This window comes from Labrus bergylta, chromosome 19 (assembly GCF_963930695.1).
Source record: "Labrus bergylta chromosome 19, fLabBer1.1, whole genome shotgun sequence".
NCBI classification, from domain to species: Eukaryota; Metazoa; Chordata; class Actinopteri; order Labriformes; family Labridae; genus Labrus; species Labrus bergylta.
In genome coordinates this window covers 20,234,400-20,250,295 of record NC_089213.1, presented here as the reverse complement: position 1 = coordinate 20,250,295, position 15,896 = coordinate 20,234,400, and the positions used below count along the sequence as shown (strand labels likewise).

Sequence of the window (15,896 nt, the reverse complement as noted above, 5' to 3'; positions counted from 1 at the left end):
ACTGCAGCGGTCACAGACACTATAGCCTGAACTCACTTTAACACTGGAATGATTACAGAAGGTAAGGATGCCATTTGGGGACAGTTTCTGGTAAAATGTCACTATGACTGATGCAGATTTCTGTAAATACAGAAAGTAGTATAATATATTTCAGAAGTAGATTGAAAGCAAGAAGAAATCACCTAGGAACTGTATTATTGTTTTTGCCCTGAGGTTGTGCAAGAAAAAATTGATATCAGCTGTTAAATCATGTTACCCGCAGGCTAGTGGAACACCCTGTGAGGCTGTATTGACAAAGTTATTGTTCTTGCCCTCTCTGATATAGTCACAGCCTATGTGTTATTGTATAGCATGTGTCTTTGATTACTGTAAAATCAGAACAAAATCAATAAAACAGCAACTGGAGCTGGAAAAGGTGCAGCATAATCTCCCCTCTAGAATTCACAACAGGAATACTGAATTTAACCCAAGATTGATGGGCTTGGATTAACAGCATAAACACAGCTAACATAATGTTAAAGATTCACAAACAGGGATGGCATCCACCACACTGTTTTCTGCCTTGTAAAAGATGTGTTTGTTTTTCACAGTAGCCAAACAAAATTGACATGGCGCTTGCGAGAATAGGGAATTTTAAGCCCTTTTATCACAAATGTATGTTTCTTATGGACAAATCAAATAGTTTACTTTAGTTTTAAAGGCAAGAGACAAAAAGATGAGTTTATGACTGAACAGATAAGAGTATGAATGAATGCATCATTCAAACACAAGTCACGAGTCAGCAGCTCTTTACATCCAGTCACAGACAGGGGATGGAAGAATACTTTTTACTTGAGTCACTCTGTCAACAATCATGTGTTTCCTGTAGCATTGTCATTTTTGTTTCCCATTGTGGCCTGAGTACTATTGATTGTTTATTTTGATTCAGAGATGTTAAGGGTTAAATACAGGTTAAACATGTATTTTAAGGTGCATTTGGACGTTTTTTCCAGAAAATTAGTTCCATTGTGATGCTCAGAGATTAATTCATCTCTGATCCAAAATAAAATAGATTAATACATTAATGGTCCAAATTTAAATATTTGTTAATGGTAAACATGAAAACAATAGCAAAAACACAATCATGACAGAAGTCAAAAGTTACAGAAATATGACTAAAAATGAATAATTAAAACAAATAAATGGCCATTTCATTGTGGTTATATAGATAACACAGATAGAAGGAATCTATTAATGCAAGAAAATAAAGGACACAGACCTAAACTGAATCTGAAAAACTTCAGACAGAGTTAAAGAAACCTTAAAACATCCACCCAGGAGCGTCAATGCCAGAAAAGTTCGGGGAACAGATGAGTCTGTCGAGTTGCCTCCCTCATTTTCCATCAGGAGAATTGGCCAGCCGTGATCGTATAGTGGTTAGTACTCTGCGTTGTGGCCGCAGCAACCCCGGTTCGAATCCGGGTCACGGCAGCCTGTTTTGACAAGGGAGAGATGGGACACACAGACAGATACGAGACGACCTCTGAAAAAAGAAGGGACGTGTCATCCTCACAGTCAACAAATAGCTACTTTATTCCAAGCATATTAATCATAAGTTTACATTCATGTGGAGACAGAATTAGTAGAGAGCATGAACTTTCAACCTGGGAATAAGTCAGCTGGAATTATACAAAAAAAAAAGTAAACAACATAGAGAATCGAAGATTATTGGACTTGTCGACTTAACACCTAAAGCCATGAGCAATAAAAACCCTGAAGTACTACCTTGGAGCTCTATCACGTGAAATCTCGCGATACAACTAATCAAATCTCGCGATCAGTGCCAACCAGGAAGTGAATGGCGGAAATACAGCTCTCTTTAACCCACCTCACGCTTCCACTTTCCAATCACTGTGTAGACCTGTTTCTCGTCTTGAATGGGGAGGCCAGTCGTGTAGACAGCAGCTGTTTGCAGCTTCTTCCAGTGGACTGTTTTAAAGTGACGATGTCGCCGCGTCTAAATGCCAGGAAACATCTGTGAAGTGAGAGGACGGAGAGCCAGCCAATGACCGCGCCGAGAGTTTCCTGTCACAGCCAGCCAGTCAAGTTTAACACCGGTATGTTTAACTTTAAGATATGTATTTTAAATGTTTCATATCCTGCAACGAATGCGACAAAAATAAGTACAAAACCTTGAGATTTAGAAAAGTAGTCGCTAGGTAGACTGAAAACAAATCCTCTGATTATGACGTGCAGAAAAATATAAAGAGGCGACCATGTGGATTACATGACAGCAAGTGATTGACTTCATATTATCTAGCCTTTGGACAAACAATTAAATGGTTATATATTAGTATAACTAGTGATTTAAAGTAATTGAATAAAGGTGTGGGTCACAATAAAACGTACCTTGAAATAAGTGTGGCTCAAATCTATTTGAAAATGTGTTTTCTTTCTCTGTCAGTTTCAGGCCTTTACACTTATCACCAACATCCTATGTTATTCATGGTGTGACATGGCCTCTCTTTCTTTTACCTTTTTTTTTTACCTTTAAACTTTAGTTCAGCAACTACAGAACTGGTAGAGCAGGCTGTGGAATCTGTTCTTGACCAGATATCTGTCATACTTATGGAAAGGCTTGACGGAGACTTGTTTTCAGGCATGATAGTTCCAGCTCTTTCATGAATACCTACTAACTTAATGATGATGGTCTCCATATTATTGATGATGATGATGGTAATGACGATGGTTTTTGTTTGATAACAATGACTTATAAGATGGTTTCTATACTGATTAGAGCTCTCAAGAACTGCCCTCAATGTTGTGCTTTGCCTCTGGTCACTTCCTGTCAGCACCTGTGTGTCCAATCAGACTCAAAGCTGATCGTTTGCTCTTACTGACATTGTTCCCTTTTTTCTAGATCCTTACTTGTGTTGTACTTACTCTCTGATGTACGTCGCTTTGGATAAAAGCGTCTGCTAAGTGAATTGTAGAATTGATAGTATGTTGTAAAGACTTGATGTTAAATACAGTGTGGGCATCTCAATAAGGTCATTTATTAAACATTTACAAATGTTTTTTTTTAGTGGAAGAAGAAAAGTGACCTCAGTACAAAGTACAATTCAATATCTCTTGCATGACTTTAATGCACAACTACTGTTATCCAGGCTTTATCAATGAGCATCTGTGCTCCAGCTGTAAGAATTTTGTCTCCAAATAGTAGAAAATGCCTGCAGCCAGGCTTGTTAAATCAAGAGGAAATCCTTCCCAGAAATGTAAAGGCTGTCATAGTAAGGTATTGATGCCATTATTTTGGGAAGTCAAATATGATGGCTGTTTGTGATGTCATATTTTTGCTATGAAATGTCATTTAATTTGCCAGATAACAAGTTGGTAATCAGCCAGATGTAAGGTGAGGGAACTCAGAAATCGGATGAACACAGTCGGTCTGTTCCCCCCCTCCAGGATATCACATAAAATGATCTGTCTCTGACTCCTCATTTTCAGACATATGGCCTTGTTCCACAGTGAATTTTCAGGGACGACGTAACAAGACAACACCACCATCATGTTCCTGAAAACATCGTTCACCACCGTGATCGTGGGGGTGTTTGTAGTGTACGTGCTCCACACCTGCTGGGTAATGTACGGGATAGTGTACACTAAACCCTGTGACAGCCCTGATGGGGACAACTGTATCACACCCTTCCTGGCAAGTAACCCGAAACTACAGGTCAGTTCATGTGGAGGAGTCGATGGATTTCAATTTGGGTTCACTATGTTTGCTGTTCAGCTGTGTATGTGGGAGGGACTGAGGCCAGTGTTATACTGAGTGATTGGAATAATGTCTGTTGTATCTCTGTGTGTGTCTCCAGTTGAGTATCTACACTGCTCTGCGGCCCAATGCAGAAGGAGGACATACCCTGATCCACAAAGAGGAAGAGTTTGATGTCAACATCAAGTTTGAGAGGTCAGTCTGTCACTCAGAACTTTAAGACATGCATGAGAAATGAATTCTCTCTGTTCTTTGATCTGATTGGTTAAGCCAGATTCAAAGCTGTCCATCATTTAGATGAATGGATGGTGCTAAAACAGATGTTTAATACGCTTCAGCGTATTTTCCAAGGAAAAATTGTGCAATATCATTTTCACCCATAAACTGTAATCTGATACACAGTACATCAATATCCAAAACTCCCTCCTTCTTTTGTGTCTCCTGTCGTCTTTCTCTCATTTTTCCTTCAGGATAGTGAACGTCTCCCTGCCCAAGAAGACACGCAACAATGGAACTTTATACGCGCTGATATTTGTCCATCGGGCTGGCTTCACTCCATGGCAAGATCAAAATGTGGTCCACCTGGTGGCTCAGCTCACAACGTACATGGTCCCCAAACAGCCTGAAATCTCTTTGATATCCGGGGAGGACCAAACACAGGTACACACTTATCCCAGAGTTTGAAAGAAAGTGGTATCATGTTATTTTAGAGTAGATACATCGATGTGTTATATATACCGCTAACTGCTTTGAACTCTACCTTATGTATGGTTAGGTCTTGATTTTATTCTCATTATTTACACATTATGTACATACAGTCTGTCCTCCTTGTAATGGACTTTTATTGTTATTTTTACCTACAGAATGTGTTTGACTTGTATTGTAATAAAAGTATAATGTTGTTAAGCATCTAGTCATTTGATTTAATATTTAAAAGTCCTCATATGCGTCTGTCTGTGTGAAAACACAGGGCCAGAAAGAAGAAGCCCAGCAGAAGAAACGGCGTCATGGTAAACCTGCAGCAGGGGACGCTTCAGATCACCCAGTTTCCCACTGGCGCTCCCGCCTGACATTCAACATCGTCGGCGATCACTTCCTGTTCGACAAAGAATACCTGCCCAGTGATGTCCACAGACACCTCAGATTGTAAGCTGCACTCACAAACCTGTACAAAGAAAAAGCTTGGAAACTGTTGATGGCCTTAAACACAATGCATGCTGGTACATTTCATTGCTGCAGATTGTTTTAATGAATTACAAAGAAGAACTGTATGGACAGGATGTCCACAACATCCTTTAATTTGAATCCAGAAGCATCAGATGATGTTTTGTTTTTTTTCATCTGTTTTCCAGAGCCCCGAATGTTAAGAAGATGGTTTATCTACCTCTGCTGTTTGTTGACGAGCTCAGCAACCGGGTCAAGGACCTTGTGGTAAGCTCTCACTTGCATGCAAATGCTTAATCCAATAATTTGCTGTTGTCACGATAAACCAAATTTTTGTTAATGTGTTTTCACTAACCCCAGCCCAGCGTAGCTTACTGCCAAAAGCACAACGCTTTCCTTACCTGAATATCAAAAGTGAAGTGTGAAATCTGAAGGCCATAACGCTTTAAAAACAGTTATTATATCATTAAAAATCATCTCTAATTGCATTTGAACATTTTAGAAAAAAAGAACAGAACACCAGCCGTTTAAACGCTGAAAATGTAAAAGTGTGTGTGTGTGTGTTTAAAGGAAGTCAACAGCACCTCCATGGAGCTTCCTCTGACCATCGCCTATGACTCGATATCTCTCGGGAGACTGCGATTCTGGATTCACATGCAAGACGCTGTTTACTCCCTGCAGCAGTTTGGTATGCACAACTCTTATCTCTACAACACACACAAACGGTACACTCTCAGTGATGAAGCCTTGTGCTCTCATACTATGCATGCTTTGCCTTATGTGTTGCAGGTTTCACAGAAAAGGATGCTGATGAGATTAAAGGAATCTTTGTCGATACAAACCTGTACTTCCTGGCTCTTACATTCTTTGTTGCTGCTTTTCATGTAAGTCTAAAATCTCCACAACTCATCACACTCTTAACAGAATAAAGCCCACAACTGTTATTTTTGGTTTCTTGACACATAACAGGGCCTGAATGAATGTATGGTTAGACTGTTGATTTTGCTTTCATGTTGACCTTACGATCCAGTCCATTAAAAAAAGCTTAATTGTCCAAACGACATCTTTTCCTACAATCCTTTAGTCTGGTGTAGTTATTCTTTTATGACAGTGATGATGGATTTGAAACAGTCAGTCTGCACAGTGTCTGCTTTAGGAAATGGGTCTGTTAATCCAACTTTTACCCCCTTTTTCCTTTAAAAATATGAGCAAAGGCACCTTCATAAAACTAAATGATAGATAAGAGTCGTTTATCTGTCTTTTCTTTTCAGCTTCTTTTTGACTTCCTGGCATTCAAGAATGACATCAGCTTCTGGAAGCAGAAGAAAAGCATGGTGGGAATGTCCAGCAAAGCAGGTAGGATGCTTTGTTCTGGTAATCTGCCGACACACTCATTAAAACAAACCTCAGTATTGAACAGAAAAAGAAAACAATGCAGCGTCACACTATGCATCGGTAGTGTAACAATGTAAATCCATGGGTCATCCAGTACGAGGTCATTTTGGGGTTATTACAGTCGAACATACAACAAGATCTGATTAGACAGAATGTGATGGACTTATACTGTATGTATCATCAAGTGTTAGGATTCAGTTGGGACCAGCTGATTTTTTAACAATAGGTTGATCAGAGACGTGAGTGTAACATTTTGAACATGTGTTTGGTTTTTCAGTGCTCTGGAGATGTTTCAGCACCATAGTGATTTTCCTCTATTTGTTCGACGAGCAAACCAGCCTGCTTGTTCTCATACCTGCTGGCGTCGGCTCAATCATTGAAGTAAGTGCACAGAGACTGGAAACGCATACACACACATGCACTGCTATATACGTTCACAACACGTACACATGTAGAGAAACTCCAACCATTTACCCAAAAAGTGCTTGAAGTCTCTGTAAGGAGAATCTACATTTACCTTGGAATTAAATTATTTTTTGTGCTTTACTTCTGTAAGAAATGAAAAGAATATTCTGTTGTTGAGTTTAGCAGAATATATTTCTATTATACTTTTATTAATCCCTAAACATGTTTTTGGAATGATTTGTCATTGTAGGTATGGAAAGTAAAGAAGGCCTTAAAGATCCAGGTTTCCTGGAGAGGAGGAAAACCAACATTCCTGGTATGTGTGTGTGTTGTGTGTGTTGTGTGTGTTGTGTGTGTTGTGTGTGTTGTGTGTGTGTGTGTGTGTGTGTGTTAACTTTTTGTTAATGGTGAACACATTTTGGACCTACTGTGAAGTACATGCTGCTATATGAGAGTCTGTTTTTAACGATTGTGTCGCATGAAACTGAAAGGAGACCGAAGGTACTCGACCTTAAAGAAAAGTTTGAAATGTGTTTGTGTGGGGAGAATAATGCTCCTATAACACATAACAGGATTGGCCTTGTTTTGAAATTGTAAATTCTGTAATTGGGCGTTTTTAATGAACATCTCCTTTAAAGGTCCCATATTCTGCTTTTTCTGGTTTTATATGCTCTTTAGTGTGTTTTCCAAGTGTCCTGTGCATGTTTAGGCACATCTATGTGCAAAAATTCAAAGTCTGCATAAACACGGCTTCTCCTACCTCCTCCTGTTAGCTGTAGCATTAGCCACATGTAACGCTCGGTTCAAGCCCCCCTCCATAAAAATGTGTCAGTGCAGCGTCATTGTCAGTGTGAGATCACTGATCTAAGCCCATTGGCTCGTTGTGGCAAGCCCTGCAGCTCATGTTGAAATTTCCGAGAAACGTGCTGAGCAACTGACCAATAACGACAGAGCGTATCGGCAGACCAATCAGAGCAGACTTGGCCCACGTGGGGTCTAACAGTGTGGGCTCAACAGAGTGTAGCTGACGGACTCAGAACGTAGAGGGAGCAAGGAGGAGCAGTACATGAAAACTGACACTTTTTTCAGACTTTATCTATTGTGAACGTACAAAAGTAGGAACATAGATTAAATATATGAACCCCAAAAAGGGCAGAATATGGGATCTTTAACATCCACAGTATTTTTTGCAACAATTCAGACCATGTCCATACAGATAGATAGTATGACATGCACTAAGAGAACATCTATGTGTGTATTTGTTCCTTTTGTTTCCGTGTGACAGTTTGGGAAGTTGGATGAATCTGAGAGGAGAACAGGAGAGTACGACACTCTGGTAAGACACTTTATACTCACTAACATGTACTATGATTCCACTTAATCCATAATATTCTACCAGGACAGTATTATTATTAGATGCTTTGAAAGGGACAGTTAAAATCACAAGCTGTAGAAACGCCCTCCTGTATAGTCTGTAGTTGTTTAATGAATGTTTTAGAACCTGATTATTAATCAATCAAACTTTTGTAACTTGTCTGAACTGGATATAAACTAATAGTTATGCTTCCTGTGTTTCTCTGTAGGCCATGAAGTATCTCTCATACCTCTTGTACCCACTGTGTATTGGTGGGGCTGTGTACGCGCTAGTATTTCTACGATACAAGAGGTAAGGGTCAGTGTGGGGACATGACACAAAGTTTTGATGATATGATTACCTTTCATGTGATACTGATGTATTTATCCTCATTACTTATTCAACCTTTATCTCCCTCTCTGATTCTGTCCCTGTTGTAGTTGGTACTCGTGGTTGATCAACAGTTTAGTCAACGGTACGTTTTTATAGATAATCTCTGTTTTGATCAAATACATTAACCACTGTATATATACAGGATTATATGTTTTATACCATCTTGTGTTTTTTCATTGATAAAAAGCTTCCTAACATGTTCTTGACTGTTTCAGGTGTGTACGCCTTTGGCTTTCTCTTCATGCTTCCTCAGCTGTTTGTCAACTATAAGGTCAGTTTCTGGTCTTATTTGTCTTAAGATTTTAATGTTTGGTAATGTGTAGAATGTATTCATTAAAAAGTGTTACTGCAGAGAGAAAAAACACAGGAATGAATTGAAAAGGTTTCTGTTCACTGGTCATCAGTCCACTGACTTGTGCTTCATTCAACAGCTGAAATCTGTGGCCCACCTGCCCTGGAAAGCCTTCATGTACAAGGTGAGAAAACGACTCCTCTTAAATCTCCCTTATTCACTTATTATAGGGAGTTCAGTTTCATATGTTTGAATAATTAATAACCATTCACCAAATGTTTAATGTGCATGTGTAGTTTTCAACTTTGTGGTTGAGAGATATTGAAATATATTTGATGTAACCACAGACATTGATGACTGACTTCAAGACACTTCCTGTGAATATTCTCAAAAGGTGTTGTTGTTGTTTATTAAATTAATGACTTGATATTAATTTATGTCTGCCAGGCATTCAATACGTTCATCGACGATGTGTTTGCCTTCATCATCACCATGCCAACATCCCACAGACTGGCCTGTTTCAGAGACGATGTGGTGTTTCTTATTTACCTCTACCAGAGATGGTACACACACACACACACACACACACACACACACACACACACACACACACACACACACACACACACACACACACACACACACACACACACACACACACACACACACACACACACACACACACACACACACACACACACACGCACAAAAAAAACATGCAGACCGATACTTAACTCACCAAACATTTACATTTAACCTTTAACTCCCTCTCTCTCTCCTCAGGCTCTACCCAGTGGACAAAACAAGGATTAATGAATATGGAGTTTCATATGATGAAAAGCCTAAAGGAAAGAAACACAAGGACTAACGAGGACAGACTGGTTGTTATGGTACCTGTGGGGTTTTTTTTTCTACAGTTCACTGGTATCCATTGATCCTGTTTGGTGTTATATCAGCTAGTTTGACACTCTGCAGGAAAGGTGTTTTGCTTCCCATCAACAAGTTGAGTTGGACCAGATTCATCAACATCCCTGTGGTCATTGAATTTTTTTCCTTGTCTCAAAGTCAAAATAGTGAAATGGACAACTTCTGAACAGCTGCTTTTTTGCTGTCCAGAGGAGAACATCTTGTGTTTTGGGAGGCCAAATCTTGAACATACCGGGCTCACAGCTACGACCATGTCACCTTCAGGTCTGACATCTCTTGGCTTTAGTGTATAAGAGCACACTGGTGAAGTTCCTCAAACTTCTACAGTGTCTATTCATGGCCACATCTCAGTCATAAAATTATCCCCTAGAATAGATTATTATACTTTGAAACATTCCCTTGTTTACAGATGACAAGGAGCTGACATAAGGATTCCATGTGCTGGACATCATAGTAAATTTGAAACTAATGATTAGAGTAAATGTAATACAATGTAAGAGCTGAGGTGGGTACAGACTATCAGAATTGTTACAGAGGTTGTATAGTTCAGTTTAATATTCTTGAAGTATCATTTATAAAGTGAGATCCTAGAAGGTTTTATTATTGCACACTGAAAAAGACTGTTCACCTTCTATCACTGAGAACAGATCAATGTGTTGACATTTCAAAATGTTACTCCTAAATGAACTCAAGTGTAAATGTCGAGAAAGTGAACTCATGTAAACAAAAGGACACATTCCAGAGTGACAGGAGAGAGAGTATTGAGTATGAGCTGAAAATATCTGAAGCAGTAGTCAGAGGAAACACAACTGAAAGGTAAGAAAAAAGAAACATATTTGAAATACATTACTTTGAACTATTCAGATTTGATGGAACAGATCATCCATCTATGCACATATATAGAGAAGAAGATGATTCTGACTAGTTGCCATGGCGAAGAGGAAGAACTTCTTGAAAAGCAGTAGCATCAGGCTGAAGAATTTGATGTGTTGCTATGGAGATGGGGTTATATTGCCTTAATATAATATAATTTTAAACCTGATCATTGAAGAATCTGTTTGATTGAACTCTGTCCACACCTTTAATGACTTTAATGATTCATCACACGCTAACACAAGGGACCACTCAAAGCCATACCGTCATCTCCGTCCACTCTTTTACCTGCTGGAGTATTTTTTACATATCGGGGCATGGAATCTATTATAGTGCCAAATGTGAGAATTATTCTTTGAACTTTGAATGTTCACCATAAACTGATGTTTTTTATAAATAAACACTGACATTGTGGGGAAAACGTGAAATAGTTAAACTTGAGGAAAGTATTAAAACGTTTGGTTTTTCAGTCACGTCCATTTTCTGATGTAGTTCAAATGTTATAGCTTAGATTTTTTTTTTATAAAAAGACTTTCCCTTGGAATCGGCGTACACCGTGTTCAGATATCAGGATTAGGTCTGTGCACAAAGATCTAGTACAGGTTTTCTTTTCCTGTTGTTAAACAGCCCAAGAGAGATTTACTAGAAATTTGCGTTGAAGTTTTGCTTATTGTAATGTTTTTGTGATTGGAGATGAAATAAAATTGACTGACCCAACATATTCTTTGCTCTGAATTGATTTGAAACTTCTGGACTTTTTTTCTGTACACATTTTTTGTGGTTTTGAGTCATGATGACAGCAGAAACTTAAAAAAAAGTGTCAAATTTGTGAACAAAATGTGTTTCAGTCTGTAGGTTTGATGAGCTTGGATGTCCTCATTTAGATCTTATTTTCCCCATATTATCTATTTTGTTGGCCTATTTATTTTAAGCTCAGGTAGTCAGGTGTGTTAAAATAAACATTTACATCCAAACAGTCAATTTATAAAGTTATAAAATATGGGGACAGGGGCATTATTATAAGTGATACTACACTCTACATTGAAACAATAATTTAATCCATAAATTATTGTCTCACTCACTCTAATAACTTCTTACATGTTGTAACGACTCGTTACATTTTGGGCAAAAAGTTCTTGCGTTTCAGGCTCAGCTCTTTTACATTATAAACCAGTTATTACATTTTGGGTCGCTCTTAAATGCCTTCAGAAGCGATCCCAGAAAATCTAATGTATTGTTTTCTCTTGGTTTCTGACAAAATAAGCAAAGAGGGACAGCGTTTAGCCAATATTTTACAAAAAAAAGAAAATGAAGGATCCGGATATCATCTGTGTAAAACTTCCAGTTTGACTTCTTGCACCTGAGATGAAATATTTCCTGGGTTACAAACCGAATTTCCTTCCAGTCAATATCAAACAAACCATTCCAAACAAATAAAGACGCAGTTTTACTATAAGTGTTATTCTGAATGATTTCACTTATACACTTGTTATTGGTTTTTGATCTTAAAAAATGATCTGCATTACTTGTAAACAATTCTTCAAAATATTTTGATGTTCAAACTCTGTAGTAGCAGCTCATAAAAAGATTTTTACACCAGAAAAAATAAATAAAATCAGCATATTCCTAGCGAGCATTGGGACATTATATTCCGATAAACAATATTCATAAGTAAACAACTGAGCCTCCTTGTTAAACAATTTACCAACAAGTAGGTGTATAGTCATTGTCAAAACAATACTTATAGTGAATAACCTCTAAAACAATTATCTTTGTTACTCCATATGTATAATTAATGAGGGTAAAACATATTATGTATATAAATGACCAGCATTAAATTAGCCTTTGGAATTATTAATTAAATCTCTGTTGTACTGAAAGTATTAGTGGATTCAAGATACGTCTGACGTCATACTCTGCGTATGTACGTCGAGGGCACGCTGCCGCTGACGCAAAGTATATATATCAAGTTCCCGCCCTACTACTTCCCTTTCCGCTGTTAGACGTAAACGTGCCTAAGGTGCTCGGTCCTTCACCCGAAGCTAAGGTCTGCAATCCGGCGACTAGCACCGTTAAATTTAGGCATCCGACGCTACAAAGATAAAATCTTAACTCTACAATGGCCTCCGTGTCCGAGCTCGCTTGTATTTACTCTGCCCTGATCCTCCACGACGATGAAGTCACCGTCACCGTAAGTGTCCCGGTTTACCCCTGACAGAACTGACAATACTTCTCAAATGGACCTTTTAGAAATCATGAACTAACGAGGAACTCACCAAATTAACACCGTGACATGTTAATTATTCTGTATTAGTCACCTGTCTATTATAAAATTAATATCTGGAAACATTGGTGCTATCAATCCAATGTACCGGCTAAAATGGCGGCATGTTTAATGCTGCTGGTAAAACATGTTTCTGTATCCGGAGAGCCTTTTCTCCTTGTTCAGAAATGTAGGAAGAAAACATGTGAATGTTGTTATTAATGCTACACATATTTAAAACCTCATGAATAGTTACAGAAACGACACACTAAACTGACAGGTGTCACCTAATGCTAAGCTAATGACTATCAGCTAACGATGCTTAAAAGAAGAATAAAGAGTCATGTTTGTAAATACAGTAATGTTTAAAAAGGTATTCCTGCTGGGTTTCATTCATGACTCTGGAGCCACTTTGTAAAGTTACCTGTACAGGAATGATACACGTGGTTGCTGCACAACATCAACATGCAGTGTAAACTTTTGCTTAAAGAAGACAAAGTCATTATTAGACATGGCATCAACTCACTCATACACTTCACTTTTAATAGATCAGTGCCTGTTTCATTTAGCTGATAGAGGGTTAACATGCTCAGTCTTTCTATTGTATGAGTGTGTGTATGTATGAACACGTGTATAGGTTACTATGTGTTTATATTTAATTTTGTTTTGAAATTGTATAATTGGATTTGTTTAGTTGATTTATTTGTCTCTTAAGAGGTGAGGTCTCTTGGATAAGCCTGTTGGCTTCTTGACCTCTCCTGACACACCTTTATCTTTTTGTTAATCCTATTTTGATGTATTCTTGTGTGCTAATAAATAATAATAAAATAGCAAGTGAGTAACCGGGGGAATGTGTTGAGGTAGAAAGAAGCTCTGATAGTGTTGCATTCAATTTACTAATTGTCTTGTAGTTTGTGTTAATCAACACCTGATGTAGAGGTAATCACATTAAGGTGACACAACAGCAGCTAACATCACATTTACGAAGCCAGAGCTTGAAGCTACGTGTTTCTGTTAGATAAAGTTGAATAAATTCCCTGATAATCAAATGACTTTTAGTTTGATTCCCATCAGTCTATTAAAAATGCCTGCTTAAATAAGTGGTGCATTCAAGAACATGTACAAAAAGAAAAAACAAACTTCCCTTGTGCTTTGATTTTGTTTTTCCTGCTTGTACTAATGAATTTGCATTCTGTCAGAACTTTAATGTAATGATCAACCGGGTAACAGTTGTTGTTTTTGTTTTGCAGGAGGACAAGCTCAATGCTCTCATCAAGGCTGCTGGTGTGACTGTGGAGCCCTTCTGGCCAAGTCTGTTCGCCAAGGTGAGTGCACACATTCTTGGACACATCATATGAAAGGATCATTGTGAATAACATTTTAACCGGTAATGTGGAGAACATCTGTATGTCCTGAACGCTTAATGCCTCTTTTGGCACCAAGCAGATCGAGAATACTGTGTTCTGAGGTTTGCTTGTTAAGGCACATAGATCTAGATTTCTGTTGACTTAGAAAACAGGCTCATACTTTTTATGGACAAAATGTTTTGTGTGGGCCTTTATGCCCGAGAGAATTGTTTGTTACATAAAAGTTCAAATTTGACTTCAGAATATAGATTGCTGACTTGACACACTTGAGGCCTTTTTTTCTCTTCATCCCAAATTGCTGCAAAGATATACGATGTCAAGTTGTGTCAATTACGTCTGCACACTGGCTGATTTGATTTCAGAAAGTATTTTTTATTGGTTCACAGATCCTTTTGATGCCATCAGCACAAACTCTTAACTGCAGTATATCTTTTTCTGCGTGACCAATTGTTGTTGTCACTTACCAGAAAAAGCCCTACAACTTAATGATGTGATTCTTACCTGTGACATTTGTCTTTTCTTAGGCTCTTACCAGCGTTGACATCGGCAGCCTGATCTGCAACGTTGGAGCTGGTGGTGGAGCTCCAGCTGGTGCTCCTGCTGCTGGAGCAGCAGCTGCTACTGGTGACGCCCCAGGTAACTGCACAAACTGTGGATGAAGTTGGATATCAGGATTTAGAAAGGCTTATGATAAATATGATCCACATACTTCTGTTAGGGTCCGTTAGGGTGTTATGTAGTCCACGTGTTACTTATACTGCAAGGACGAGTTTTGTGTGTCCTCTAATGTTAACAATTCCACCTCTTTTATCCCTACAGCCAAGGAGGAGGAGAAGAAAGAGGAGAAGAAGGAAGAGTCTGAGGAGTCCGATGATGACATGGGCTTCGGTCTCTTTGATTAAAATGGCTGTTTTTGTAAAAACACAATAAAACCACAAAAAGACTGCCACCTTGTCTTAGCTTTTTCCTTCATGCACAACTTGTATACAAACATAACTTGTGTCTAAGAAATGTCATGTTGCAACCACCTTAGATTTACTCTTAACCCAAATACATTTTTAGTTTAAATATTAAGTGGACCAAATATAGCCTCAAACTACTGACACTCTTAAGGTGGACTGGGAGGTAGAAATGGGTTAACTACTATCAGAGGATACCTCAGAAGTTTGTTTGCACATATTTTAATTAAATTTAAAATATTGCACTAAAGTCCAAGTGACAGAATAGTACATGAAATCTGACCACATTGATGAATGTGACTTGACCAGAAAAAAACAAACTGAACTGCAGTCTGTCCCAATTAGTTAGTTAGAATTTCTGGATTGGAATCTTAGTCAAAGATTCTGGGGGCTGAAATCTAACTTGATCTGGTATTCTCAGTAACTGCAGGGTTGAAAAGTTGATCAGTCGCTCAGCTGTACCTTCTATCTTCTGGGATTTTCGCTGCTAAGAAACTGTTTCTCCAAGAAAGAAGTACTTTGTCATTTTAACTGAGTTGACAAACACTTTAAGGAACAAATAGATACTCTTAAGAACAAACTTGAGACATTTGAAAATACTTGACTGCTGAGCTGAACTAAAATAATTAAGCTCTGTACATGTAATAACATCAGTCATTGGGTAGGGATTGGTTTGTTCCTTTTTCTGTTCACTGTGTACTCAGATGAAAAGACATTTTCACCTGCTGTAGAATAAGTATTCCACCTCAT

At 38.3% G+C, this 15,896-nt stretch overlaps 2 protein-coding genes and 1 non-coding gene across 4 annotated transcripts; all 3 read left to right on the top strand.

Moving 5' to 3' along the window:
• Positions 1 to 1,398: 1,398 nt before the first annotated feature.
• On the top strand, positions 1,399 to 1,470 carry trnah-gug (transfer RNA histidin (anticodon GUG)). Its single transcript has one exon. It is a non-coding gene; the product is annotated as a tRNA-His (tRNA).
• Positions 1,471 to 1,810: 340 nt separating this feature from the next.
• Positions 1,811 to 11,274, top strand: clptm1l (CLPTM1 like). 2 transcript variants are annotated; one of them, XM_020634733.3, is made up of 18 exons: positions 1,811 to 2,096; positions 3,508 to 3,712; positions 3,855 to 3,949; positions 4,225 to 4,414; positions 4,725 to 4,900; positions 5,107 to 5,185; positions 5,489 to 5,606; positions 5,708 to 5,802; positions 6,190 to 6,274; positions 6,591 to 6,694; positions 6,969 to 7,034; positions 8,004 to 8,054; positions 8,302 to 8,384; positions 8,513 to 8,547; positions 8,681 to 8,736; positions 8,897 to 8,941; positions 9,205 to 9,320; positions 9,541 to 11,274. In XM_020634733.3, the coding sequence occupies exons 2-18, from the start codon at positions 3,548 to 3,550 to the stop codon at positions 9,623 to 9,625; spliced, it is 1,644 nt and encodes a 547-aa protein (XP_020490389.1). In that variant the 5' UTR covers positions 1,811 to 2,096; positions 3,508 to 3,547; the 3' UTR covers positions 9,626 to 11,274. The 2 variants fall into 2 exon arrangements, with proteins under 2 accessions (XP_020490389.1, XP_020490388.1); XM_020634732.3 differs by having other exon boundaries at positions 3,487 to 3,712.
• A 1,265-nt stretch (positions 11,275 to 12,539) lies between these two features.
• On the top strand, positions 12,540 to 15,136 carry rplp1 (ribosomal protein lateral stalk subunit P1). The gene is made up of 4 exons (XM_020634719.3): positions 12,540 to 12,748; positions 14,071 to 14,145; positions 14,712 to 14,823; positions 15,007 to 15,136. Exons 1-4 carry the CDS (start codon positions 12,677 to 12,679, stop codon positions 15,087 to 15,089), a joined length of 342 nt encoding a protein of 113 aa, XP_020490375.1. The 5' UTR covers positions 12,540 to 12,676; the 3' UTR covers positions 15,090 to 15,136.
• Positions 15,137 to 15,896: the final 760 nt, after the last annotated feature.